At 64.9% G+C, this 25,032-nt stretch overlaps 1 protein-coding gene across 1 annotated transcript; it reads left to right on the plus strand.

The window, feature by feature from the left end:
• The first annotated feature begins 1,780 nt into the window (after positions 1-1,780).
• WFDC3 (WAP four-disulfide core domain 3) lies at positions 1,781-3,566 on the plus strand. The gene is made up of 3 exons (XM_074157677.1): positions 1,781-1,868; positions 2,142-2,276; positions 3,415-3,566. The coding sequence occupies exons 1-3, from the start codon at positions 1,781-1,783 to the stop codon at positions 3,564-3,566; spliced, it is 375 nt and encodes a 124-aa protein (XP_074013778.1).
• The last annotated feature ends 21,466 nt before the right edge of the window (positions 3,567-25,032 follow it).

The following is a 25,032-nucleotide window of genomic DNA, read 5'->3' on the forward strand; positions in this document are numbered from 1 at the left end:
TCCCGCTGCCCCAGGCCTGTCCCCTGTCCCCAAACGTTGGGTCCCGCTGCCAAAGGCAGTGAAGCACGGAGCGGCGGCTGAGCAGGCGGCTGGGCCATCCGCAGCGGCTCCTGTTACTGCATAAACACCCGCGGCAGGGAGGGAACTGCAGGCAAAGGCAAACAGTTACTGATTTACTGCCACTCCGCTCTGTGCTGCATTGTTGACTGTGGGGTTAAATTACCTGGAGACGGATCCCGGCAGAGCAGATGCTGGCTCGTGACTCAGGGCAGGGACTGTGTCTCCGGCCCTGGGCACCCCTGGCTCATGCAGGGTTGTGGGATGCTCCAGCCCGGAGCTGGGGCTGCCCATGGAGCCTCTGCCAGCGACAAGGGCACATCATCACTGGGGCCAGGGCAGGTCTCACTGTCCTCCCCGTGCAGGAGAGGCTCAGCATGTGACTGTGCCCCGGGTGGTGCCCAAGGAGCTAGGATGCTCTGGGATTGCCTCCCAGCAGAGGGGTCCAGCCCATGACCCAGCGTGGCAGCACCGACACCACACAGAGGGACTGGCATCGTGATGGCAGCCAAACGACCCATGGCATTGAGCCCCAACCAGGAGCCACAAGCAAAGGAGCTGGCATCCTCAGGTTCTCCCACCAGAGTGCTGGCATGCTCCCCTCTTGTCAGCAGCCCTGAGGAATTAAAGCCACCGCCGACAGCACCTGCGGAGGAGACGGGAACTGGCTGAGCAGCAAACGCTGATGTGAGCAGAGCAGCCACACTGGGTGATCGGGGCTGCTCAGCTGGCTGGGCCTACCCAAACAAACCCCGGCTCGATGCTGCCAGGTGCCGCAAAGCATCCCGGCCTGCCGGAGGGTGGTGCACATACCGCAGGAGGGGTATCCCGACAGCTGCCAGGCTGAGGGGGTCTGGGGTCTTACAGCCCCCCAGCACTGCCATGCCCTGGAGCACCAGGCGCACAGCCAGAGCACACCGGCAGCTCGCTCCCTGCCAGCCACTCGCCCAACCGGCGCTGCCGGCTGGTCCGGGCCACATCCCTGGGGCTGTTGGAGGCTGCGAAGAGGACAGGGGCCATGGGACGAGGTTACAGCCGGGCAGAAGGAGCTCCCGAGGCTGCAGGGGAGGCACAGGGGAGCCCCGGGGCGGGCGCCTGCCCAGAGGCACAGGCTGCCTGGAGGGCCCTTCAGTCGAGGAGCGAGAGCTGGAGGAGAACAAGAGGCTGGAGCAGGAGCTGGGCGAGCCGTAGCTGCCACTGAGACGCAGCCCCAGGCCACGCCGCCAGCTTATCCTGGCCTCTGGCTATCAGTGGCCCAGGCTGGGGGCTCCACTTGAGCTGCAACCGTGGCGGTGGTGGGGATGGATCACGCCCTGTCCCTGGTGCCACCAGCGGTACCAGCTGCATCCCCATGGCCTCCGGTGGCTGAGCCCTGCGCGGGACCACGGCAGCCCTGCGCCCCAGCTGCCTCAGGGGACGGAGATGGTCGGGGTCCAGCATGTGGCCCACGGGGGCCGGGGCCGGTGGCGCTCGGCTGCTGTTCCTGCCGGGCAAGTTTTCAGCATGGCCGCCCGGTCTCCTCGAGGCTCCCCCTTCCTGGTCGGCAGCCAGCAGCGGCAGATACCTGATACTCGGGTTGTGCAAGAACGAAGGGGGAGCCTGGCCCTGCCCGGCCCTTGGGAGCCACCCGGAAGGCCGAGCCCTCCCGCCCGCCGGCCCCACCTGGAGAAGAGCTTAAAGGCCGGCCAGGCGGCCCCGTATGCGCAGCGCCGGCACCCGCACCATGCCCACGGCCCGCAGCGTGCTCGTCCTGGCGGGGCTCCTGGCTCTCTGGGCAGAGCTGCCTCCAGCATCCGCCCAGAATGTCACCAGTGAGTATGAGCGCACGTCTCGGCACGGCACGGCTCGGCTCGGCTCGGCACGCCCCGGGCGAGCAGCCAGCATCACTCCCAGCCCCAGGGCCTGCTGGGGTGGGAGCCGGGGATGAGAGCCAGCCGGTGCCCGGCGCGGTTGGGTTCAGCAGCATCCCTGGACCCAGCCTTGGGACTGGCGGCAGCATCTCCCGCCTCGGGACGGCAGCCCTCACCCTGCCGTGGGGCCGGCAGCCCCAGCGCCCGCCCATGCCCTCCGCCTTTGCCTTGCAGCGAAAGCCGGCGTGTGCCCGGACCCGGCGACGGAAGCAGTGAACTGCACGGTGGGGTGCCAGTCCGATGGCGACTGCGAGAGCACCCTCAAGTGCTGCCCGGCGGCCTGCGGCAAGGCCTGCCAGAAGCCCGACGGTAACGCTTCCTCCTGCTCCTGGCCCCGTTGCCCGGAGCCGGCCCCGCTGCTGCGAGCTGACAGCCCGTCCCAGCCGGTGGCACCGGTGCTCCAGGGTGCGGTAGCGGCCGTGGACCTGGGCACCCCTTGCATGTCCGGCTGCAGCACGGTTATCGGGGGCTGTGTGGGGAGCCCAGCAGGGCCAGGGTGTGCTCCCATGGGGTGGCCTCCCAGCATGGTGCACCCTCCACCTGGGCTTGCCGGGGGCCGCGCTCACCCCTTCCTCCTGCTGGCAAAACAGGGGTTGAGCAGACACCTCCAAACGATGCTGTGGTGGGCGCAGAGGGCAGGGGTCTGCGCCGCCCTTGCTGCCTGCTCAGCCTCGTCACGAGTAGCCACAAGCCTGGGACACAGGCACTGTCCTGCCTCTTGACCCTGCATCTGGGATGAGTCTCCCAATGGCGTCATCCCTGGCCCTGTGCCGGACACGGCCCCAAAGCCACCCAGCCGAGCATGCTCCCCGCGACGGTCCTGCCAGAGAGCAGCCTGGATAGGCAGGCACAGGATTTGGGATCTCCAGCCGCAAACATACGGATGTGAACCTGAGGCTCCAGTGCCTCCATCACTGCCTGCAAGGACAGAGCTGGCCTGGCTGTGCCACAGCAGAGGACAGCATGCTGCAGAGCTGGGAGCCCAACACCAGTGGCAGGCAGCAGCATGCAGTGGGATGGCAGGGCAAGGGCCCCATGCAACCAGGGCAGAGGCTGTCTGGGGGACATACACCCCTCGCCCAGGCATGAGTGCATGGCTGTGGTCTCTGTAGCAGGTGTGGGGGAAAGCCCAGGCTGCCATCAGGGCTGCGTGCCACAGCTGCATGTCCTGTGACAGCCACGGATCCCTGAGCAAGAGGTTGAACACAGGGACCACGGGGGACCACCACATCATGTGGCCTTCCTGACATATCCCCATCGTGTCAGGCTGGCAAGAGTGCCAACAGGCAGAGCTGCAGGATGAGGGAGCTGCCAGTTGGCAAAGGGATCTCTCCTCCATGGCAGCCAGGGGCCAGGGCCATGCCCAGGGCTCTGGGAGCTGCAGGGCTGGCCCTGTCCCTCGTACCAGAGCCAGTGGGTCTCAGGCCATGTCCCTTTGCCTTTGCAGAGAAGCCCGGCACCTGCCCACCCGTCAGCCCGGGGATCCCCATGCTGGGCGTCTGCACGAACCAGTGCAAGACGGACTCCAACTGCTCCGGGAACCAGAAGTGCTGCAGGAACGGCTGTGGCAAGGTCTCCTGTGTGACGCCCCTCCACTGAGGTCAGTTGGGCACCCACCGACCCCATGGCACCCACGGCATGGCACTGATGTGCCTGTCCCACTCATGGCCCTCTGCTCCCTTTGCAGGCGCAGCCGCCTCCTGCCAGCCCACCCTCAGGGAAGCTGCTGCCTGATGCGAGTCCCGCACGCCCAGACCCCGGCCCCGCACCGTCCCCCCCCAGCCCGGCCACATTCCTGGCTCAGAGCCTTCATCCTCAGCTTCCTCTCCGGGGTCCCCTGCTCGGGGTGCGCCACAGCCCCCCGCACTCTCACCAATAAAGCAGCCTCTCCCTGCCGCGTTTGTGGCCGTCTCTCCATCCCGCTGCGCTCCCAGCCGGGCAGCCGCTTTTCCTGCTCCCGGGCACTGGTGCCGGTGCTGGGGCCGCCTGGCTGCACAGAAGTGCCAGTGCCGACTGGCTGCACCATGTCTCTAAAGGTCCTCAGCCTGTGCCCCTGCCCGGGGCTGCCCCACAGCCCGGGCTACCCCATGGCCCCACATCCTGGGGCTCCTCCACCTGTGTGCAGACGTGCTCAGAGCAGGGCCATCGTGGTGCAGCCACATCTGTGTCCCATTGAAGCAGAGCTGCTCTCTGCTCTGCAATGGCTGGGGGACAGGGAGATCTGCCAGAGCGTGCCAGTGCATGAGCATTGCCCAAACCCCCTTCTGCCATATGTGCTCCCAGCCCAGCAGTGGCACGTAGCCCATGACAGGAGCCCAAAGGAGCCCCTGCCTGCCCTTGACCCCTCCTTCCCCTGTCTGCTCAGAGCTGAGCCATGCTCCTGCTCTCGCTGGCACCTCCTGCTCCCCCCAGGGCTCCTGATGCCCCGGCCCTCCCACACCTGCCCCACTCCTGCTCCAGCCCCTGGGACCAGAGAAAGCAATCCCACATGCCTTTGAGGGGCTGGCACCCCCAGAGCCCCTGCCTTTGGCAGGGGACAGAGCACAGCTCTCCTGTGGGGCAGAATGAGCCCCGCACCCTACCCAGCACAGCCCCATGCCCAATGCCCAGTGCTCGGGGCTGGTTCCCCCTCTCCCTGCAGTGTAGTGCACCCCAGCTCAGCTCTCTGCAGCAGCTCCATGTGTTCGGGGAGGTGACCGGTGACACTCCCTGGGCAGGATCAGGTGGATGCTGAGGACCAGGGACAGGACATTGTTTCCCTGTATCCCATCCCTGCTCGCCATTGGGGACAGCAGGCAGTGGGTCTCTGGGAGCGTTGCCCATCCCCCTGGCCTGGCTGCTTGCGGGTCACTGGTGACCTGGAAAGGGCACACTATAGAGGATGCGTCAGCCATGGGCCACAAGCCCAGCTCTGCCCCGGGAGTCTCCCCCGAGCTGGATTGTTCGTGCCCAGCGCTCCCACGGTCCCGATACAGTGCTGCCGTGGGAAGGAGCAGCTCTGCTGGGTTGGCCCCTGCCCCAGCAGGGTTTAAATCCCAGCCAGCGGGCCCAGCAGCACAGCCCTCCGACAGCAGCATGATGCTGAGCGAGCACACCCTCCTCCTGGTGCTCCTGCTGCTGTTTGTAGAGCTGCTGCCCACCGCGGCCCGGCAGCACCATACTGGGAACCAGGGCACTGTTCCCGCGGTCACCCCAGCACCACGGCGGGCCCCACGGAGACACTGGCCCTCCGCCATCCTGCCTGTCCCCCGTAAAGCGGGTGAGTGCCCAGTGGTGGGGAGCGGGTCCCCGCACCCTCCCAGGCTGTACTGCATCTCCGACCACGGCTGTCCCGGTGCCGAGAAGTGCTGCCAGAGCGGGCAGATCAGGACGTGTCTCCTCCCCACCACAGGTACCGCCGTCTCCCCTCGAGAGATGCCAGCATGGGGACAGGGCGACGGGTGGGATGCGGGCAGGGGTTGGTACCCATGTTGGGTGCCCCCAGTGCGAGCCCCGCTCCCCGGGCATGTGGCTGCACTGAGCATCTCCCTCTGCAGAGAGCCCGGGCTACTGCCCCCGTGCTGGCAGCACTGGTGGGGAGAGCTGCGGGAAGAGCTGCCGCAACGACACATCGTGCAACCCTGGGGAGAAGTGCTGCACCCGCGGCTGCTGCGCCCGCTGCATGCGTGCTGAGCCAGGTAAGGCAGCCTGGCTGTCCCCATGCCAGGCTGGTGCTGCCAGCCCCCCATGGCTCTGTGGGGGAGACATGGGTGCCGTGGTGCCAAGCCAGCTCCACGCCAAGCCCCGAGCCTCCCGTCCCCTGCAGTCAAAGCTGGACTCTGCCCGCGGAAGCACGCCCGGAGGATCCCTGCTGTCTGCCCCAACCGCTGCACCGACGACCGGGACTGCCCTGGGAACCACAAGTGCTGCTTCTCTGGCTGCGGGTTGTCCTGCATCCCCCCGGACACAGGTAAAGCCCCCCCATCCCTCCTCCTGGGGCCGGGCTCGCCAGACCTGCATCCCCCTGCCCAAGCGGGTACACCCCTGGCACTGCTCACAGCTGCCCCACGGCCACCCCACAGCTGCCCCACATCCACCCTGCAGCCACGCCGGTGGTGGCACGGATCCTCCTCCCCTGCAAAGCCCGGCGTGTGCCTAGCCGTGCCGCTGGACAAGCCCCAGAGGCCATGCCTGGCCGAGTGTGCAGTCGGTGGCAACTGTCCAGGCCCCGGGGAGCATGTGCTGCCGGCTGTGGCTCCCGCTGCCGGGCACCCACCCCAGGCCCAGCCCCAGGCCCCTCCTGAGCCCCTACACAGGATCAGGCCCTTGGGGTGTTTCAGGAAGGGATTGCCATGCCCACCTCCTCCATGTTGGGTGGGCAATGGCCCTGAGCAGGCAAGGGGCTGCACCCCTTCCTGACACCCCAGTCCTGCACCCCCTTCCTGACACCCCCATCCTGCACCCCACTGGGGCTGGGTGCTGGCGGAGACAGTGGCCAGGGTTGTCCCTCACCGCTCCAGCTGCCAGCTGGCATCCCATGTGCGGCTGTGACTGGTCTCACTGGGTCAGACTGGTGTGGGTGTGAGGCTGAGGGCAGCGCTGGACTCTGGGAGGGAGTATGGGGGGCGGGATGGGGGCAGGCTGGAGACCAAGACCATGCCAGGGGCAGGGCTGGGGGAAGCAGGATTCCGGCACAGCTGCTGTCCCCGTTGTCCCCAGGGAGCCGCCGTGCCACAGCAAAGCCTGGCGCGTGCCCTGTGGTGCTGCGGGGTTCCCTGGGACCCTGCCTGGAGCTGTGTGACACCGATGGCGACTGCCCCAGGGCTGCGAAGTGCTGCACCACCGGCTGCGGCCACGTCTGCAAACCACCCACTGAGGGTAAAGCCACCGGCACCCTGTGGAGCCAAGACTCCCCCCATGTCCTCACCTTGCCCCATCCCAGGCTGAGCCCCCCCCATCCAGGGTTGTCACCCCCTTGGCTGTACCCGCCCTCCCCGGGGGCTGCCTCTCACTGTGACCCTCCTGGGGGGCGATGGGGGTGCAGAGACCCGGCTGCTGTCCCTATAGGGCAGGAACTGGGTGAGGGGCTCACCCCCTGTAGCCACAGCAGTTCCCCCATCCTAGAGGAGTGTCCTGTCTGCAGGTGTTGATCCCCTCACCCCTCCCTGTCTCTGCATGTGCCAGCACGGCCTGGGCTCTGTCCCCCTGCGGACAACGGTGACCGGGCATCCGAGTGCCTCCTCCTGTGCCTGCAGGACAAGGATTGTCCCCCCGGCCAGAAGTGCTGCCTGCGGAACTGCGGCCGGGCGTGCGTCCCCCCACTGCGGGGTAAGGCACCCCCCAGCCTGCCACCTCCTGGGTCCCAGCAGCCTGGGCCACCATGCAGGTCTTGCCCCTGGAAGGGACAAAGGGAGGCTTGTGGGTGCCAGGGTGGGGGCACCCCTGTGCCCTCCCATTTCTTGGGGTGGGAGCGCTCATCCTGCACTGACCGCCTCATCCATCTCTTCCAGGCACAGCCTAGCCCTGGCCAGGGAGAGCTGCACTGGGAGCTGCCATTTCAGGGCTGCCCCCCACCCTGCTGCCATCGCACCCATGTGGGTGAGCAGAACCCCTGCACCCATCCCTGCGCCAGACCCTCTGCACCGCCAGCAAGAGGGCACCGGTATGGCTCTGATGGGTCCTGGCTGGGGTCCAGAGCATCCCCAGCTCCTTCCAGCCACGCCGTTGGGGGCTGCGCACTGCTCGTACCACCCCACGCCAGGCCAAGGCTCCCGGCAGCCCAGGCATGGAGGCAAACTCCTACGTCCCCGTCACCCCCTGAAACAGAATAAACTGGCACATGGCTGCCTTCTCCTCTGGCTCTCCATCCCTCTGCTCTGCTGTGGGTTCCCAGGAGGTGCAGGCAGCCCCGGGCTGCGCACAGGCAGGGAGGTGCAGGCAGGCATCCAGCAGCCCTCCGTGCAGGCAGGTGCTGCCCTGGGGCAGGGAGAGGTTCTCCTTTCCATGCGGGTGCCCTCCAGCCACCACCTTCCCATGGTGACTGTCCCAGTGTCCCCTTGCCAGTCATGGATGGGAGCACAGAAACCAGTTCCCTCAGATTCCTTGCACCGAGGAAGGGCTCATTTGCATCCCAAACTGTGAAAACCTGGTTGGAAAAGCCATCATGGGAAGGGGGCAGGGAGCAACTCCCGCGTGCCAGGGGACACAACAGGACCTGCTCACTCCCCGGTCCCAGCCCAGCCCCATCATCGTGCTGGGACACCTCTCCCACCTCGTGGTGCCAAGAAGAACCATGGCGGTAGAGTTAGCAGAGCTCCTCCAGCTGCTCCCAGAGCCAAGCATGGGGTCTGTCCACGGCTCCCACCCCAAGGGGGACAGGGACAAGCAGGGCTGGATGGAAACCCAGGCAGGGGGTCACAGCCAGTTGCGGCAGGGTTGGGGCTGTGTGCCACAGGGGCTGGCACCTGTCTGACCCCGGTTGCCCTCCCCGGCCCAGCGGGTCGCCCTGACCCAAAAAGCGTGGCTTTCCGGAGATAAGCGGGATGGCTGGCGGGGCGCCGGCAGGTTCTGGGAACTGCTCCTCCTCCTGCTCCTCCTGCCTGCGGCACAGCCAGCTTTGCCACAGCCGGCAGCCTGGCTGCAGCTGCCCTGGCACCCTCATCACCCCTGCCACAGACTTTAAACACAGCCGCAGCTCAGCTCCGGACACACACGACATCCCCAGCAGCACCATGAGGCCAGGGCTTTTCGTCCTCCTGGGGTTCCTCATCCTCAGGGCAGAGCTGGGCACTGCATCAGAGGAGGAAGGTGGGGAGGAGGAAGGTGGTGAGTACCAGCAGGCAAACCCAGCAGCTGCCAGGCACGGGCATCCTGGGGCCAGCTCCTTACATCCCACCCGCCCTGTGCCCCTGCCATGTCTCCTCTGTCCCTGCCTGGCACATGCTGGCGGGGACAGTCTCCCTCCTGGCTGCAATGCCTGTGCCGCAGCCCCATTGCCTTGGGGAGCCTGCTCTCACCCCAGGCTGCATGGGATGTGTGCATACCCTGCACCCCCATGTGTACCCCAGGCACCCCCCTCCCGGCCTCCCTGGGCACCCCCACACTGGCACTGGCAGACCTGGGTTTGGGCTGCCTGTGCCCGCAGAGCCCAGCACTGAGGAGGGGTCTCTGGGCAGAGCAGGGGCTGTGCAGCAAAGGCAGAGGCGGGGAGGGGGCTGTTGGGGGCTGGCAGGGCTGGGCAGGGGACCAGGGATGCACAGACCCCCCGTTCCCACACCCCTGCAGTGTCCAGGCTCTGGTCCTCACACCTCCCATCCCTTCCCCACCCCTGCACGTGGCCTCCGACTATGGGAATGGGCCCAAACCCCAGCGGAGGGGACTGGGCTGCGGATGCCACTTCCTGGGCACAGAACCCCGCTGCCGGGACCCCCCCACTGTGGGTGCAATGCCGGGGGTGGTTGTGCCCAGCTGCACCTGCTCTACCCTGAGACAGCAGCCGGGTTTTCTCTTTGTTTTAACCAAACAGCTGCTGTTTGGAGTGAAACCTCCTGGCAGCATCTCTGTTTGCAGCCCAAACAGCACGACCCTGCCAGGGGCCAGCAAAGGGTGTTTGCAGAAACTGCTGCTCCCTTGGCATCTCCCACCTGGGTGGGCAGGAGCCCAGCACAGGTTCCAGCTCCAGCTGGAACTCGCCTGTGGCAAAGGCAGGGCTGTCCCGATTTTCCCAGCATGGCCAAGATGAGCACAGTGTGTGAGGAAGAGGAGGAGGAGGAGGCAGAAGAGGAGCAGGAGGCAGTGGCAAGGAGCGTGCTGCTTGCAGTGAGGATGCACGGGGCTGCAGGATGCTCAGGGATGGATCCTGACCTCCAGCTGGTGCTGTCTCAGTGCTGGCTTCTCCCTGGCAGGGCCAGTGACATTCCTTGTGGCTGTGCCGTGCCAGTCTTGGTGTAGGGGTATGGCAGCCCTGGGGCTGTGCCTCAGGGGACACTCCATCCCCGCTCCATGGCAGTCCCTCTCCTGCCATGGCACCAGAACTGTGCTCCCCTCTACGGTCCCCTGTCCCCCTCAGTGGGGACCCACGTTCCACTCCCCAGGGGATGGAGCTTTGCCACCCAGTGCTGCCCTGACACTGCTGTCCTGGTGCAGGGGATCCGCAAAAGCCGGGGAGGTGCCCGCGGGACTTCACACGCTGCCTGCACCTAGAACCCCCTCTCTGTGCCAACGACTCCAGCTGCCCCGGATGGCAAAAGTGCTGCCCCCGGGAGTGCCGGCTCCGCTGCACTCCCCCAGCAAAAGGTATGGCACTGCGGCAAGGCCACCAGCACCAGCTCTGTCCTGGGGCAGCCCCCGTCCTTGTCCCCATCCTTGTGCTGTCCCCATTGCCACGGAGCAGCTCTCCATGGGTTGCTGGCAGCCTCCTGCCCATAGCTCCTGAGGCTGGGCTGGGGCACGTGGAGGGGTTCAGAGATGGGCAGGCAGGGGGGACCAGCCTGGTTGGGTTTCCCGGCACTGCCCTGGGACACCGCTGCTGCAGTCTCATCTCTCGGCCCCACACTGCTTGGCGTTGCAGAGAAACCCGGTGCCTGCCCAGCGGTGGCCCCCGAGGGGCTCTTTTACCCCTGCTCCTTCCCCTGCCTGGAGGACAAGGACTGCCTGGGACTGCAAAAGTGCTGCCCGCTGGGCTGTGGCCCTGCCTGCCTGGAGCCGGTGCAGGGTAAGGACTCCACGGGGCCAGCGGGAGAGCCAGGGTCACCACAGGTCCCCTCCCTGCTCTGGATATTTGCCACCTCCCCACCGCCAGCGGTCCCTGTGGTGGCCACGCACCACTTCCCATACAGCAGCAGCTCCTGGTGGCTGCCAGTGAACCCCAGCACAGGGACGTGGGCTCCGGGTGTGCGTGGTCAGGGCGAGGGGCCAGGGAGCCCGGGGGCGGGCAGGGCAGCCGGTCAGGGATGCTGAAGCCTCATGCCTGCTCTGCTTTGCTAGACAAACCCAAACCTGGGGAGTGCCCCGCGGCGCAGCCGGGGCCATGCCGGGAGCGATGCCGAGGTGACAGCGACTGCCCCGACGCGCAGAAATGCTGCAACAGCAGCTGTGGCCACCAGTGCGTGCCAGCAGCCCCGGCTGGTGAGATGCGATGGGATGGGCAGCACGGGCAGGGCTGTGGCTTGGGACCAGGGATGATGCCATGGGGCCAAGGCCACCCTGAGGCACAGAGCTGTGGCACAACGGGGGTCCCCTCACTCTGGTCTCACTGGGGTGAGGTCTGTTGAGGCTAGCAGCAGAGTCACTGCCTGTCCCCAGCCTCTTGTTGCTGTCTGCCATGCATTGCCCACACACCTGCACAGAGGGACGCAGTGCTCAGGGCTGTGATGATGCAGGGCATTACCCACGACAGGCAGATAGGGGCCAGGGTGGGGACCCACTGCTGGCTCCCACATGAGCACTGGGGTGGGGAGGTGACAGTGAGGACACCCTCCAGCGAGGCCACCGTCCCACTCTCACCTCCTCCCTGCTGACACCGCCGGCCGGGCCCTGCTCCATGGCACAGAGGACACCAACCGTGTCCCAGCCACCCCACAGCCACCCCACCAGCAGAGATGTCATCAGGACCAGGACTGTCCCCCATCCGAGGTGTGCTGTCACCAGCAGTGCAGCCAGGAGTGCCACGCACACAGCCAAGGTGAGGGGGGGCAGAGCACCCCAGCCGCCTTGGGGTCCCTGGTGCTGAGCTGGGGCTCAGCAGGGAGAGCAGAGCTGGGCGGGAGCCCAGGACTGATGGAAGGGATGGATGTGTCCCAGTCCCCGCTGCTGGGGACAGAGCCGTGCTGCGGTGCACGGTGTGCCCGGGGCTGCGGTGCCAAGGGGGCTGTGGTGTGAGGGGGCTGCATGACCCATAGGGCAGCTGGGCTGTCATGTGTGCCCATGCAGCCATCCCGGGGGCACCACAGCCACACAGTGCCATGTCCTGCAGGCAAGGCTGGCTTCTGCCCGACCCGTGCTGGGCTGTTCCCCAGCTATGACTGCAGAGCCTGGTGCTGGCGTGACACCGAGTGCCCCGGCGAGGAGAAGTGTTGCCTGCGCGGCTGCGACTATGTCTGCCTGCCCCCGTCCCGAGGTGAGAGCCTCTCAGCCCCACGCTGGGCAGGGTGGGGAAGCAGTGGGCAGAGGGTCCCTCCCAGCTCTGGGAGCTGTGGGTCTGGGTAGGGGAGACCTGTCGTCATCCCCCCCAGCCCCTCTGCCTCCTGCCCCCCAGAGAAACCAGGCATCTGTCCCTTGGCCGAGGAGGTACTGACCACCGCGGCCCCATGTGGCACCACCTGTGCTGGAGACTGGCAGTGCCCAGGGGCTGAGAAATGCTGCAGGAGCAGATGTGGCTATGTGTGCTCGGCCCCTGAACAAGGTGAGGGGGACAGTCACCGGGACTGAGGTGCCGCACGCTGCTGGGCACGCTGGCAAACCTCCCATGGAGCCGGATGTGGGGCAGTGCTGCTGCAGGGCAGGCACCCAGACGCCCTGGGGTGCAGCCGTCAGGCTGGACGGTGCCCACAGCTCTGGGGGGGTGCTTGCCACTGCCCCTGCTGCCCCTTCCTGCCCCTCTCAGACAAACCTGGCGAGTGCCCGAAGGTGAGGCCGCGGCAGACACCAGAGCCGTGCGCGGAGGACTCCTGCACCCACGACAGGGACTGTCCCCGGCAGGAGAAGTGCTGCTTCTCCGGCTGCGCCATGCACTGCACCCGCCCTGCCCAAGGTGAGCCCGGGCAGCCCAGTCACCGACACAGGTCAGTGGCACCCGAGTGGGGCCAGGACCCCGTGCCCTTCTCCCGGGTGCCCTCCTCCCACAGAGCACCCTGGGGAGTGCCCCCGGGCAGAGCCGTGCTGGGACCCCCGGCGCAGGCACAGGAACCAGTGCCTGGATGACAGCGTCTGCCAGCGAGAGGAGAAGTGCTGTGACACCGGCTGCGGCTGGGAGTGCATGGCCGTGCCCAGAGGTAGCGGGAGCAGGCTCTCGGGGGGACCCAGCCAGCAGCCCCCCAGGGCAGCCAGGTGACAGCGGGTCACTGTGCCCCTGCAGAGAGCCAGGACAAGGCTGGCAGCCGGTGCACAGAGGAGTGCGAGGCCGACTCGCAGTGTCCCCAGGGACAGAGGTGCACGAGCACTGGCTGCGGCCGCATCTGCATGGACATCCCTGGAGGTGAGAGCCAGCCAGGCCCACAGGGACCCATGCAGGGCCGCCCTGGGGTGCCCCACGGTGGGGTGCTCCCAGCGGGGTGCCCCCAGCCGAGTGTTTGCCTTGCAGGCAGAGTGGGAGTGTGCCCCATCCCCAGGGAAGGGGGGACGTGCCTGGACCTCTGCAGTTTTGACGAGGAGTGTCCCTGGGGCCACAAGTGCTGCAGCAACGGCTGTGGCCACGTCTGCATGCCAGCCTCCCTGCAAGGTCAGACCCTTGCTCCAGGGTGCAGGTCCTCCCACCCGGCAGAGCCCAGTGGGGACAGAGCCCAGGGTCCCCCTGGCACCGACCCCGCGGGGGCATCCTGGCCTTGCCTCCCTAACGAGAAACCCACACCGTCATGGAGCCCCGTGCCGGGGGCTGCCGAGGCAGCTGTGCCCATGGCGTCCTGCCCCTCCTGGCTCCAGGGACGTGATGTGCCCCATCCTTCTTTCCCTGCCTCTCCCTCTTCCCATGCAAGCAATGAGCATGCACGGCCTCAGCTCAGAGCCGCCACGTGACGGTCCTCTCCTGCCCGCAGAGAGCGATGCCGCGGTTGTGCCACAGCATGGTGCCAAGCAGTGCAGGGAGGAGTGCGAGGCCGACTCGCAGTGTCCCTGGGGACAGAGGTGCACCCGCACCAGCTGTGGCCGCGTCTGCACAGACACCCCTGGAGGTGAGATACGACTTGGCCAGCCAGGACCCCGGCATTGCCCCGGGAGCCGTGGGGTGCCCCAAGTCGGGTGCCCCATGGCGGGGTGCTCTGCCTTGCAGGCAGAGAGGGAGCGTGCCCCGTCCCCAGAGGCAGTGGGACGTGCCTGGACCTGTGCAGCCTCGACGAGGAGTGTCCCTGGGGCCACAAGTGTTGTAGCAATGGCTGCGGCCACGTCTGCATGCGGGTGCCTGGTGGTAAGGGGGCACAGGGCCACTGAGCTGGGGCCAGCACTGGGGCTGGCACCAGGGCACATGGGGTGCCAGCCAGACCTGCATGAAGGGCACAGCCCTCAGCATGCTCCTGTCTCAGCACCGCTGCAGGGCTGGCTCCTGCTGCTGCCCCATCGCTCTGCTCCAGGCAGAGATACGCCTTCGGGGCGAGGGGACCTGAGGGGACATGGAGTGGGATGAAACTCTTGCCAGAACCAGCCGCGCTTGGCTGCAAATGTGACCACCGGTCCCTCACCCCCACAGCCTCAGGGCTCCCTAAAAGCATGTCCTCTTTTTCAGACGCTGTGTGATGGGAGAGCAGCTTCTCCATGGCAGGAAAACACCCTCGTTAGGGGATATGGGGTGGTCATGAGCCCCAGCTGGCCTGTCCCTACCCCACCACCTCCAGCAATAAAGCCCGTGTGTGGCCACCTCCAGCTGCCCCCCAAGTCTTGGCAGTGCCAGGCTGGCCCCACCAAGCCCTGGGGCAGCCCCTCGTGCTCTGGCAGCAGCCCCAGCATCGCCCATGGCTTGTTGGGGAAGGGGTGGTCCTGCCAGGGCTGGGGTCAGTGCCACAGGGCCAGCAAAGAGGTGCAGACACAGACCCGTGGGGCCAGAGGCAGGCTGTGGGATGGACACCACCCCTGGCATCCATCAAGGTGGGGGCCATTCTTCCTTTAGCTCCCAAGCAGATCACGTTGGCAGCTTGAGGGCAGAGCAGGGGCTGGGAGCTCATCCAGAGGCAGTGGGAGCTGTAGGGCAGTGGCCAGGGCACCCATCGCCCCGTCCCAGCAAGGGGGAACCATCCCCGAGGGACGGGCACTGCCTGCTCCTGCCCGCACAGGCAGGAAGGACAAGACCCAGACGTGCTCATCCAAGGACCTGTCCTTGTATTGAAGTGTCACAGTCCCAGGGGACTGTTGGGCTCCTCTGGCTGGGCACCACAGCGCAGGAGGGCGCAGCCATGTCGCTGCAGGCGCACGTCCCTGCCCTCGGGCTGGCAAGCATCCCCAGGCGAGCCACAGCCCCCGGCACGGCCATTCCAGCAGCAGCACTTGTTGCCGCCAGCCCCATGAGGAACATCTCCCTGTGGGGACAGGGATGTGGCCACCGGGAGCAGCTTCCCCGGGCAGGGGCCATGCAGAGGCTGCCGCACTCCCCAGGTCGGTGCTACCGGGCACCTGGAACTGAGAGATGGGGGGTCAGGAGCAGGGTCGGGCTGAGCATCGCCGGAGGCGGCACATGGCACACGGCACATGGCTAGTTACCGACGTGGGAGCAGGCCTGGAAGCACTCGCCCTTGGTCTCGAAGTTGTTCCTGTTGCCGCCGCAGCCGCCGTAGATGAACTCCTCGCACTGCTGGCTGGAGGCGTTGAAGAAGAAGCGGCGGAAGAGTGCTTTGCAGCTGCCGCAGACGGAGGGCAGGTAGCAGAAATCTGTGTGGTCCAAGAGGAACTGGCTGAGCCAGGGACAGGATGGGGACATCGCCGGGCTCAGCACTCCCGGGGCCCTTGGAAAAGTCTGCACAACTCCGGTCCCCTCTCACCATTGAACCTGTCCCGCTGGCAGCTAGTTCTGTGCCCGCCTGCCCCACAGCCCCACGCTCCAGCAACCCAGGTGCTGCCCCGCTGCACCCAGGGTCTGCAGAACCTGGCAGAAGCTCAGGGGCACCCCAGGGAACCCCCTTCCTTTGGCTCACTCCTCCTCTCGCCCGCCCCTGCGCTCACCATGCCACCACCCCAGAGCCCTACCGCCGCAGCACCGAGCCCTTACCCAGCACTGGCTCCTGGCACGTGTAGCCGCATTTGCTGGGGCAGCACTTGGTGGCACCGGGGCAACTGGCATCACCGGTGCAGCGGGAGCAGGACATGTCCCTGCGGCAGGCGATGCAGTCGTTGTCCAGCGGGTTCTCCACCTCGGCGATGTGGTAGCAGTACCCGGGCTTCACTGCGGGAGACAGTGGCCAGGACGCTGGGGAGGGCTGTGGAGCAGGGGGCTGAGCAGCCCTGCAACTCCCCAGGGCTGGATCTCGATCACCCGCATCCCCATTCCCTCGTGGATGCCCGGCACCATTCAGAGCAGTGGGGAGCACGGGCCGGCACCGGGACCCAGAGCATCCCTGTTCCCGGGATGTGCCATGGGCACACTTACCCCTCCCCGGCTCGTCTCTTCCAGCTGTGTGTGGGGCCAGGCCAGACCGTGCGGCGAGGGGGAGCAGGGCTGCCAGGAGGAGGAGGAGGCGGCCGGGCAGCAGCTCCATGGTGCCCTGGGCAGCCGGGTCTGCACCCCGGGTGCGGCGGGCTGGGATTTAAGGTGCGCCGGTGGGGCGGAGGGAGCGGGGCTGGCGCCTGAGCCCAGATAATTCCTGCCATGCGGGTAACGAGCCACACCCAGGCAGGGCCTGGCCTCCCCAGCGGCATCCTGGCCAAAGCCCTCGAGCCGGGGGGACCGGTAGGACAGGACGGCTGTCCCAGTGCAACCCTTGATGAGCCCTGTCGGGTGGCAGCGGCATGCCCAGGCTGGGCTGGAGGCACCATCGGTGCCCACCTGCAGCCCCTTGGGGACAAATCAGTGATGGGGATGGGCAAGGGGAGGTCTGTGTTGGCCTCTCCGCTGACAGTGAACATGGCAGTGCCATGCCAGGCCATGGAAAGCCACCAGCTCTGGCACAGCCATCAGCCAGGGAAGGGTCTGGGGCACCACACAACATGGCACTGCTCTCCCTGTGGTGCAGGTCCTCCAGGAAAGGCTGCTCAAGGGTCATGCATGGGATGTGCCTCCTCTTCCCTTTCTCCCACACTCCCTCCCAGTTGATGGAGATCATCCCAGGCAGGATGGTCCCACACATGGGGCTGAGCCTGTGGGTACCACCTTGCCTGCTGAGGAAGGAAGGACCCGCAGGATGGTGATGCTCCTGTCCGTTCCCACCCTGCAGGCACCATTGACCCTTTGCCACCCACTTCATCACTCTCTCCCAGCTTGGGGCCATCCCTGTCACCCGCTCCCCTCCCGGGGGACTGCCTGCACAGAGCCATACCCTGTCCCCCCTGGCAGCCCCTTGCTCCTGGTAGCAGATTGGGGTCCGGTGGCTGCATTGTGCCGGTGCGTGGGGCATCCCCCAGGGACAGGACATGGCTCACAGCCTGCCCCGCTCACAGCCGGGGGTCGGACCCACAGCAGCGCAGGGCTCCCGGCACCGAGCCAGGCAGAAGGCAGGCTCCCGGCATCCCGCCGGCAGCCGTGGGCGGGCGTGGGGTGAAACCTGCCAAAAGGAGGGAGAAACAGATTAAGCTGTTCCAATTCAGCAGGAATAATTGTCTTCCTAATTACTGCTGTAATTACTGTCCCAAGGGGGAAGTGGAGGGCAAGGAAAGCTCTGCGGGGAGAGGCCAGGAAAGTTGGACCCGGGGTGGGGTTTGGAGGGAGATGCCATGACCCACCTGCGCCCCACTGTAGCTTCGCTGAAGCCCCAGGACGGAGACCCTGGCAGTGTCCCTGGCACGGGACATGGTGATGTGGCAAAGCCTGAGTGGGGCAGGAGCAGAGCCGGAGGGACGTGCTGGTGGCAATCGGGGGGCGCAAGGTCATGGTGGGCGCTGGGAAGAGGACCCCTCCATGGGCACTGTGGTGGTCCCGGAGCCATGCCCTCGGTGCATCTCCCACAACCTTGAGCTGTCTGGGACATTCTGGGTGTCCCAGAAACTCCCAGCCCTGCAGGAGGGAAGGGCCACGGCACCAAAATCCACCAGGGCTACATTTTTCCCCGTTATCTCTCCGCAGTATCTCAGCCACCCGGGTGATAACTGTAATGACTGACATCGTCTTCCAGAGCAGCCCCTGCTGTCCCTACACCGGCGGTAATGCCATGGGGAAGCCAGGAGGACACTGCAGTGGACACAGGAGCCAGTCCCAGGGGTGCTGGTGTTTGGGGTATCACGGGGGACCGGGGGGGGCTGCTTCCAGGCAGATGGTGGGTTGCACACAGCAGAAATCACACCCCATGGGGGACCTGTATTGGTGACCCCTGCCCTGCCCTGTCACCGTGTCCAGCGTGGAGGAAATAGTGACTGGGGCAGCCCGGCCCAGGGAGCAGCCAGGAATGTGGCACCTCCCAGGGCGGGCACCCAGCGGGGACAGGGACAGAGACAGCACTGTGCCACCAGGATGGTGCTCCTGCCCGGACCAGGGGGCACGGCAGGAGAGGTGCTGGGGGGCTAAGGGGCAGAGCAGGTCCCCCCAGTCCCAGCTGGCCCCACATGGAGCCCGCTGGTCTGTCGAGAACGATGCTCCTCGGGGGTGACACAAGCCAGGCACTGTCCCTTCTGCCCACCCAGGGACAGGGACAGGGACAGCTACTACATGGAGCAGGGATGCCCTGGTACAGTGGAGCCAGCTCTTCCCACTGCTTCTCTTCTCGCAGCTCCACGTGTTCCCGGTATGAGTCATCGCACCCGTGTGTCACCTCCGTCCCTCACATGGGGACACATTGGTGGGAGGGGGTCCCCACACAGCCAGCTGCCGGCACACACGGGCACGCAGGGTTTAGATGGCACATGCAGCGTGGACTGTACACACACCCACTCGTGCACGTACACACGGAGCATGGGCTGCACACGCGCACACGTGTCCACACCTGGCCAGCTTGGTTTGCACGTGCACACGCAGAGGCAGACGCAGGCAGCCTGCCTGGCCGAGCGTGCCAGAGCCCTCCTGCCTCTCGCAGGGACAGGCGCTCCCGGAAGGGAAACGGCAGGGAAAGCCCCGGCGGCTCCAGCGCTTCCATCCTTGTGACACGCTGCAGCAGCAGCCCCACTGCAGCCCCACGCGGTGATGGCATGATGTAGCCACGGGAACAAGGCAGCAGGTCCCAGGACAGTCCCTGCCACCGCTGCAGTCTGTGGCATGTCTGCAGATACCTCCAAGCAGTGCAGCGTTAGGGGTGGCTTCAGGACCCCCGGGAGAACCAGGGTCCAAGCAATAGCCATGGGGCTCCAGGCACAGGGTCAGCCATGGGTGGGAAGTGCAGCCAGACCCAGACCTGTCCCTCCAAGTGATGGTGCTGGTGCAGATCCATGACCCTGACCGGAGTCCCCGGCAGTGGGCAGCCACAGGGGACAGGGTGGCTGGTCCTGCCAGCCCCATGGAAGGGACCAGGAGGCAAAGGCAGCTCTGTCACTGCGTGACAGGGACCCAGGCACCCATCCCAGCTCTGGCGAGGACACAGGACCCAATGCTACGGCTCCACAGCCCTGGGGCCTGAGCAGAGCCCCTTTGCCCCATGCAGCCTCCAGCTCTATCCCCAGCACAGGGCCCTGTGCCCCCCGGCCAGCCCTGGTCCCCGGCTGCCACCCCAAGGCATGGGGTTGGGTGGGCACGTAGTGGCCAGGAGGTGTGGGGCTGAGGGGCTGGTGGCAGTGCAGGGCTGTGGACCGTGTCTGGTCACAGTACGTCCCTCAGGAGCCAGCGATTGTTCCTGGAGGAAGAACAATGCCCGGAGAGCTGCCAGGGCACCACGGGCTGCTCCACAGCACCCGACCGGGGAGCCACCTCCACTGCCTCAGCAGGGCCAGCCTCACACCGGGGTCCCCCGTCCCCTCACTGCCTCCCATCTGTCTCCCGTAGAGGAGAGCTGCGCTGGCTGCTCTTGGCTTGTGGCACGGCATGGCACAGCGTGGCATGGCACGGCACAGTGCAGCACAGCTCTGTGGGGGACTTCATGGAACCCAACGCCGAGCAGCGGCACCTTCATGCCTCCCTGAGCAGCTTGTCCAGTGGCAGCAGCCCATGAGAGGGAGGAGACGGGGGGGGTTCATGCTCAGATGGAGCATGCCGGGCACTGGGGCACAGATAGGGTCACTGGGACCAACCCCCAACCCCGGGAGGATTTAAACCCCTGCCCAGGCAGGCAGCCCTTACACTGCCTGTCCCTGCCATGCGGCTGCTGTCACTGCTCCTGCTTCTGGGGCTCTGCTGCCTCTGGGCCCGGCTGGTGTCCACAGGTGAGCACGGGGTGGGCACGGGGACACGGTGGGATGGGGCTGAGGGAGGATGTGCGGCCGCATGTAAAGGGACAAGCGTGGCCATGGTTGAGGTTCAGCTTCCCGCAGAGCAGTGCCATCTCCCCACACAGCACGCTGCAGAAGTGACCAGGAAATCCCCCAACAGCTCCCCCAGGAGGGGTGACCAGGGTGTTGGGGCCCCCTCGCCCCCAGGGCCCTGCTGTGGGGCCAACAGATGTGCCCCAGCGTGCTCAGAGGTGAGGGCTTGGGACATGGATGCTCCTGTCTCTCCCCCAGGATTCACCTAGCCCCTGCCTGGACCAGGGCTGAGGAACCCACATGTGCAGCCATCCCGCAGCACCCTGCACTGAACAGACAGACAGACGGACACCTGGACAGCTGGCCATGGATGGATCCATCAGCTACAGGATGAGCACCCGTCTCCTCCGGCCCACCTCCACCACCTCACGCTCCGCTCGGTGATGACCACAGGGGTCTCTGTGTCTCCCTCAGTTCCCAGTAAATCCAGTCTGTGATGAGCACTGGCTGGCTCTCACTGTGTCAGTCTCCTGTCGAGCCCCCACCGGTCTCCATGGGAGCACCTCAGCCCCTGTGGGAGGGTTGGGGTCCTGGGCAGGGACTGTGTCACTGCAGCCGGCAGGCAGGTCCTGGGAGACTTGCACACAAGTCCTGCCCAAACTCCATAGGAGGGCCATTCCTGCCAGGATTGGGCTTGTTCCTATTCCTGGAGACCCTCCTGAGAGCAGGTGCCTGGTGGGACCCCATCGTGTCCCCAGAGAGGGTCTGGGCTCACCCCAGGGCCATGGTGACACAGCCAGCCCGACCTCGCCTTGATGCAGCTCTGCAGTGGGAGCATGTTGGGGCTGCCCTGAGCCCTCGGGGGTCAGCTGGGGGTGCCCCTCTCATCTGGAATGGGCAGCGGTCCCCCAGCTCCTGACCCTGCTGCCAGCATGGCACAGCACAGCACGGCAGGCACAGGCGAGGCTCCAAGGGGCACACAACTTCCCAGCACACCAGCAGACCGCCAGAGCAAAACCACCAGATCTGTGACCCATGGGTGTCCATGCCCATGTGGCTCCTGGCCAAGCCCTGCCACAGTGGCTGCTTTTGGAGGATGTCAAGTGGCCTCGGTCATGGAGCAGCTCACCCCAGGAGCTCCAGGGAGCTGGGGACAGGACAGACCCCACAGGGAGTCTTCTCTTGGCCCAGAGATGCTCCTGGGCATCCGCCTGATTGGGGCCATCACTGTGGCTCTCCCACAGGATTAAAGTCATGCTGTTGTGCAAAGGGTCCTGCCAAGCCCACACTGGGCAGGAGCAGGCACAGGAGCTCCCTGTGCCCAGGACAGGACTGGGAAGCCCCGATGGCCTGGCAGTGCCAGGCACTTTAACCAGGGACAGCTTGCCACGCCAAGCTGGTGGCCCAATCTGGGGTTTATTAGGAAAGAGAAGGTCCTGCCCAAAATGCCATTGGTGCCTGGGACCAGCCCTGGCAAAGTGAGGCAGAGGAGGAGGCTGGGGGCAACCGCTCCTGTACCCACCCGCCACAGGCTCTTCTTGTCCCACACACTCCTCACACACCCTGTGGCATTGGTCACCAAGAGTTATAACCATCACCACCGCCATCATCATAACTGTCATCATCATTGTCGCCATCATCATCATATCTGTAGTCATCATAGTTGTCATTGTCATCACCATCATCATCGTTGCCACCATCGTCATCACCATCGTTGTCACCATCGTAGTCGCCATCATTGTCGCCGCCATCACCATCGTTGTCGCCATCATCGTCGCCGTCATCGTCGCCGTCATCGCCATGCTCATTTTTCTCATCGTCGTCATCATCGTCATCATCATCATCACTGTCATCATCCTCCCCACTGTCACCTTGGTCAGACTCAGGCTTCTCTCCTGCCTCAGGCTTCCCCTCACTCTCCGGCTTTCCTCCTGACTCCGGCTTTTCCCCCAGCACAGGTTTCTCCCCAGCCTCTGGCTTCTCCGCAGGTGCCGGCTTCCCCCCAGCCACTGGTTTCCCACCAGTCTCTGGCTTTCCTGCAGTCTCTGGCTTCACTCCGGTCTCTGGCTTCCTCCCGGTGTCTGGCTTCCCTCCGGGTTTTGCTGTGATCTCCGGCTTTGCTACGACCTCTGGCTTTTCCCTAGTCTCAGTCTTCCCCCCACATGCTGGCTTTTTCCCTGAAATAGGTTTCTTCCCAGTGTCCAGTTTCCCAGCCAGCATGGGCTTGTTCCCTGCCGCAGGCTCTCCCCCGGTCACTGGCTTCTTCCCCAGCGTGGGTGTCGCAGCAGCCACCGGCTCAGCCCCAGGTGGGCACTGGTTCTTACCCACCGGCTCCGCACCCGACTCCTCCTTCCCATCCAGGGTGATCCTGCCAGGCTGTGGACCGGGCACTGTGTTGCCAGGCCAAGGGCATTTACCTGGAAAAGCACTTCCAGGCTGTCCTGGCTGTGGCTGCCTGGCAGAGACTGATCCGGGGAGCCCTGGAAGGGAGCAGAAAGAAGCAGTGTCAGCCCCGGGGCACCAGCCCTGCGCTGCCCTCCCAGCCATGGCTCCCACCCACAGCTCCCACCCACCAGCGCCCTGCGTCACCATGCAGGGCTCCCAGACGGGCAAAGCCCACAGGGATCTGTCCTTTGATGGCTCAGGGTCTCAGGCTTGGCACTGTGATGCCGAGCCAGAGCATTGAGGGCAGGACGCTCGCCGTGCTCGCAGCAGCCAGGTTTGCAGCAGCGCTGTGCTGCTGCCTTCTCCCCTGTGGCTTTTTCCGGTGGGTTTTCAGGGCTCTGGCTGACTGCTGCTGCCCGCCCAGCCAGTGACACAGCCCTCCGGGGCCACACCAGTACCTCCCAGTGCACGGCAATGTCGTGGTGGGGCCAGTGCCCAAGGGGAGCTGGGGAGAGATGGCACCATGCCACAGCCCGCCCCGACACCCGCGGCGAACCCCGCATTGCCCAGGCTCGTCCCCACCCTGCTCCCCCCATGGCTTCCCCAACCCTCGCAGGCAGAGATGCCAGCAGCCACCAGCACCCCCAGAGCACCGGCCTCCCCCCCGCCAGCAGCACCCCAACTCCGGGCTGATTGTGGGCACAGAGCTGGGAGAGCTGGCTCAGAACTTGGAAAGGAAAAGCAAGAAAATGTGTGCGCGTGTGCGATTGCAGCAACTTCTTAGCAAAACAAATACAGCATGTGCTATTTAACCAGGGCATAAACACATCACTAAGCGCATTTAGGAAGTCTGCATGCTCTCCTGGTGAGCAGCAGCAAGCGATCCCGCTCAGCAGCAGAGCAGCACATCACAAGGCTCTCCACCGGCAGCACTGGACGTCGCTCTGAGACAGGGAAGGGGACCAGCACCTTAGCAATGGGGGCACCAGCACCGTGGTGGCCTTGATGGCTAAAGGCAAGTTTTATCATAAGGTTTAAAACCAGCCTGTAAACAGAGATCAAAAGAAACTCAAGTTTCTCCAACACATTTTCATCAGCGTGAGATGGCCCTAGCATCTTGGTACAGAGCAACAGCAAACTTGGCCGCTCTGCATCGGGGTTCAAGCTTTGGAATAGAGCAGCCTGGCTGGCAACATTCCAGATGGCTGGAATGCTCCGGGCAGGAGCATTCAGAAAGAAGGGGTTCTGTAAAATCTCAAACACTGCTCTCAGAACCACTTTACTGCTCATTCAAAAGAAATGCAATTTTCACTTCTTTGAAAGTTGGCCATTTTTCACAAGCAAACAAACAAAAAAAAAACCAACCCCCCCCCCCCAAAAAAAAACACGAAAAAAAAAAAAAGAAAAGAAAAGAAAAGAAAAGAAAAGAAAAGAAAAGAAAAGAAAAGAAAAGAAAAGAAAAGAAAAGAAAAGAAAAGAAAAGAAAAGAAAAGAAAAGAAAAGAAAAGAAAAGAAAAGAAGAGAAGAAATAATTCTTCCTTAAGAATTTCCTTTCTCCCAGAGCTGCACGTCCCCACTGGGGCTGGTGCTTTCGGAGGGCTGACTCGGGGGGAGATGCCCTGAACCTGCCACGAAACAAAGCACAGGGGCAACCACCAGCCGGGGTGAGGACCCTGCTGTGCTCTGGTCCGAGGCAGGCACAGAGGGTGGGCAGCAGAGCTCAGCCCGCTGGAGCTCCTCATTTTGGTTAGAGATGCTCTGAGTGGGGCTGTGAGGGGTGGGGATCCCCACTTGCCCCAGGGGGGTCCGAGCCCCATGGATGGAGGCTGCTCTGCCCAGCCAGGAGGGACCATCCCGGCCCCCCTGGGCAGCCCAGTCTGGGTCCTGTCCAGCCTGCCTCGGTCCCATCTGCGGGACCCCCAGGCTCTGGCCAAGCTGATGTTTCCACCGGTCCCTGCCCTTGTCACTGGTTCAACTGACAAACTGCCTCCCAAGCATCCCTACACTTGTCCACTGGTGCCACTGCTGTCTCCATTCTTGGCAGGAGTTTTGCAGAACTCGAAGATTATAAAATTTAAGCAAGGGCTAAACCTCACAAGGGCTACAGCTCATCACAGGAAGCTTTCATAAACACAAGGATGAAAACAGGCATTCAAACACACATCACTGAACACCACCAACACTGATCTAGTTGAAGATGCCCCTGCTCATTGCAGGGTGATTGCATTAGATGAACTTTAAAGTTCCACTGCAACCCAAACTATGATGCTATGAAAATACAGAAAATATTCTTAAAATCTAGAAAGGCTGGCTGTTTCCAGCACGCCCGTACTTGCCTGCGGTGGGTGCTGCCTGCAGCTCTGCCCACAGGGCGAGGAGCCCCAGCAGGAAGATGCCTCTCGCTGTCATGCTGCCAGATCCAGTGGCCAGGGCTGAGCTGGGTGGCAATTTAAAGTTCCTCCCAGGCAGCCCGGGTCGGGAATGGGAGGAAGCAGCTCACAGGTGACTTGTAGGAACCTCCCACGTTTTA

This window comes from Numenius arquata, chromosome 12 (assembly GCF_964106895.1).
Source record: "Numenius arquata chromosome 12, bNumArq3.hap1.1, whole genome shotgun sequence".
Classification (NCBI taxonomy): Eukaryota; Metazoa; Chordata; class Aves; order Charadriiformes; family Scolopacidae; genus Numenius; species Numenius arquata.

Coding starts and splice junctions, on each gene's coding strand:
- WFDC3 (XM_074157677.1), top strand. CDS start 1,781: ATGCCCACGGCCCGCAGCGTGCTCGTCCTGGCGGGGCTCCTGGCTCTC. Junction 1,869..2,141: donor ATCCGCCCAGAATGTCACCA/GTGAGTATGAGC, acceptor TTTGCCTTGCAG/CGAAAGCCGGCGTGTGCCCG. Junction 2,277..3,414: donor GGCCTGCCAGAAGCCCGACG/GTAACGCTTCCT, acceptor TTGCCTTTGCAG/AGAAGCCCGGCACCTGCCCA.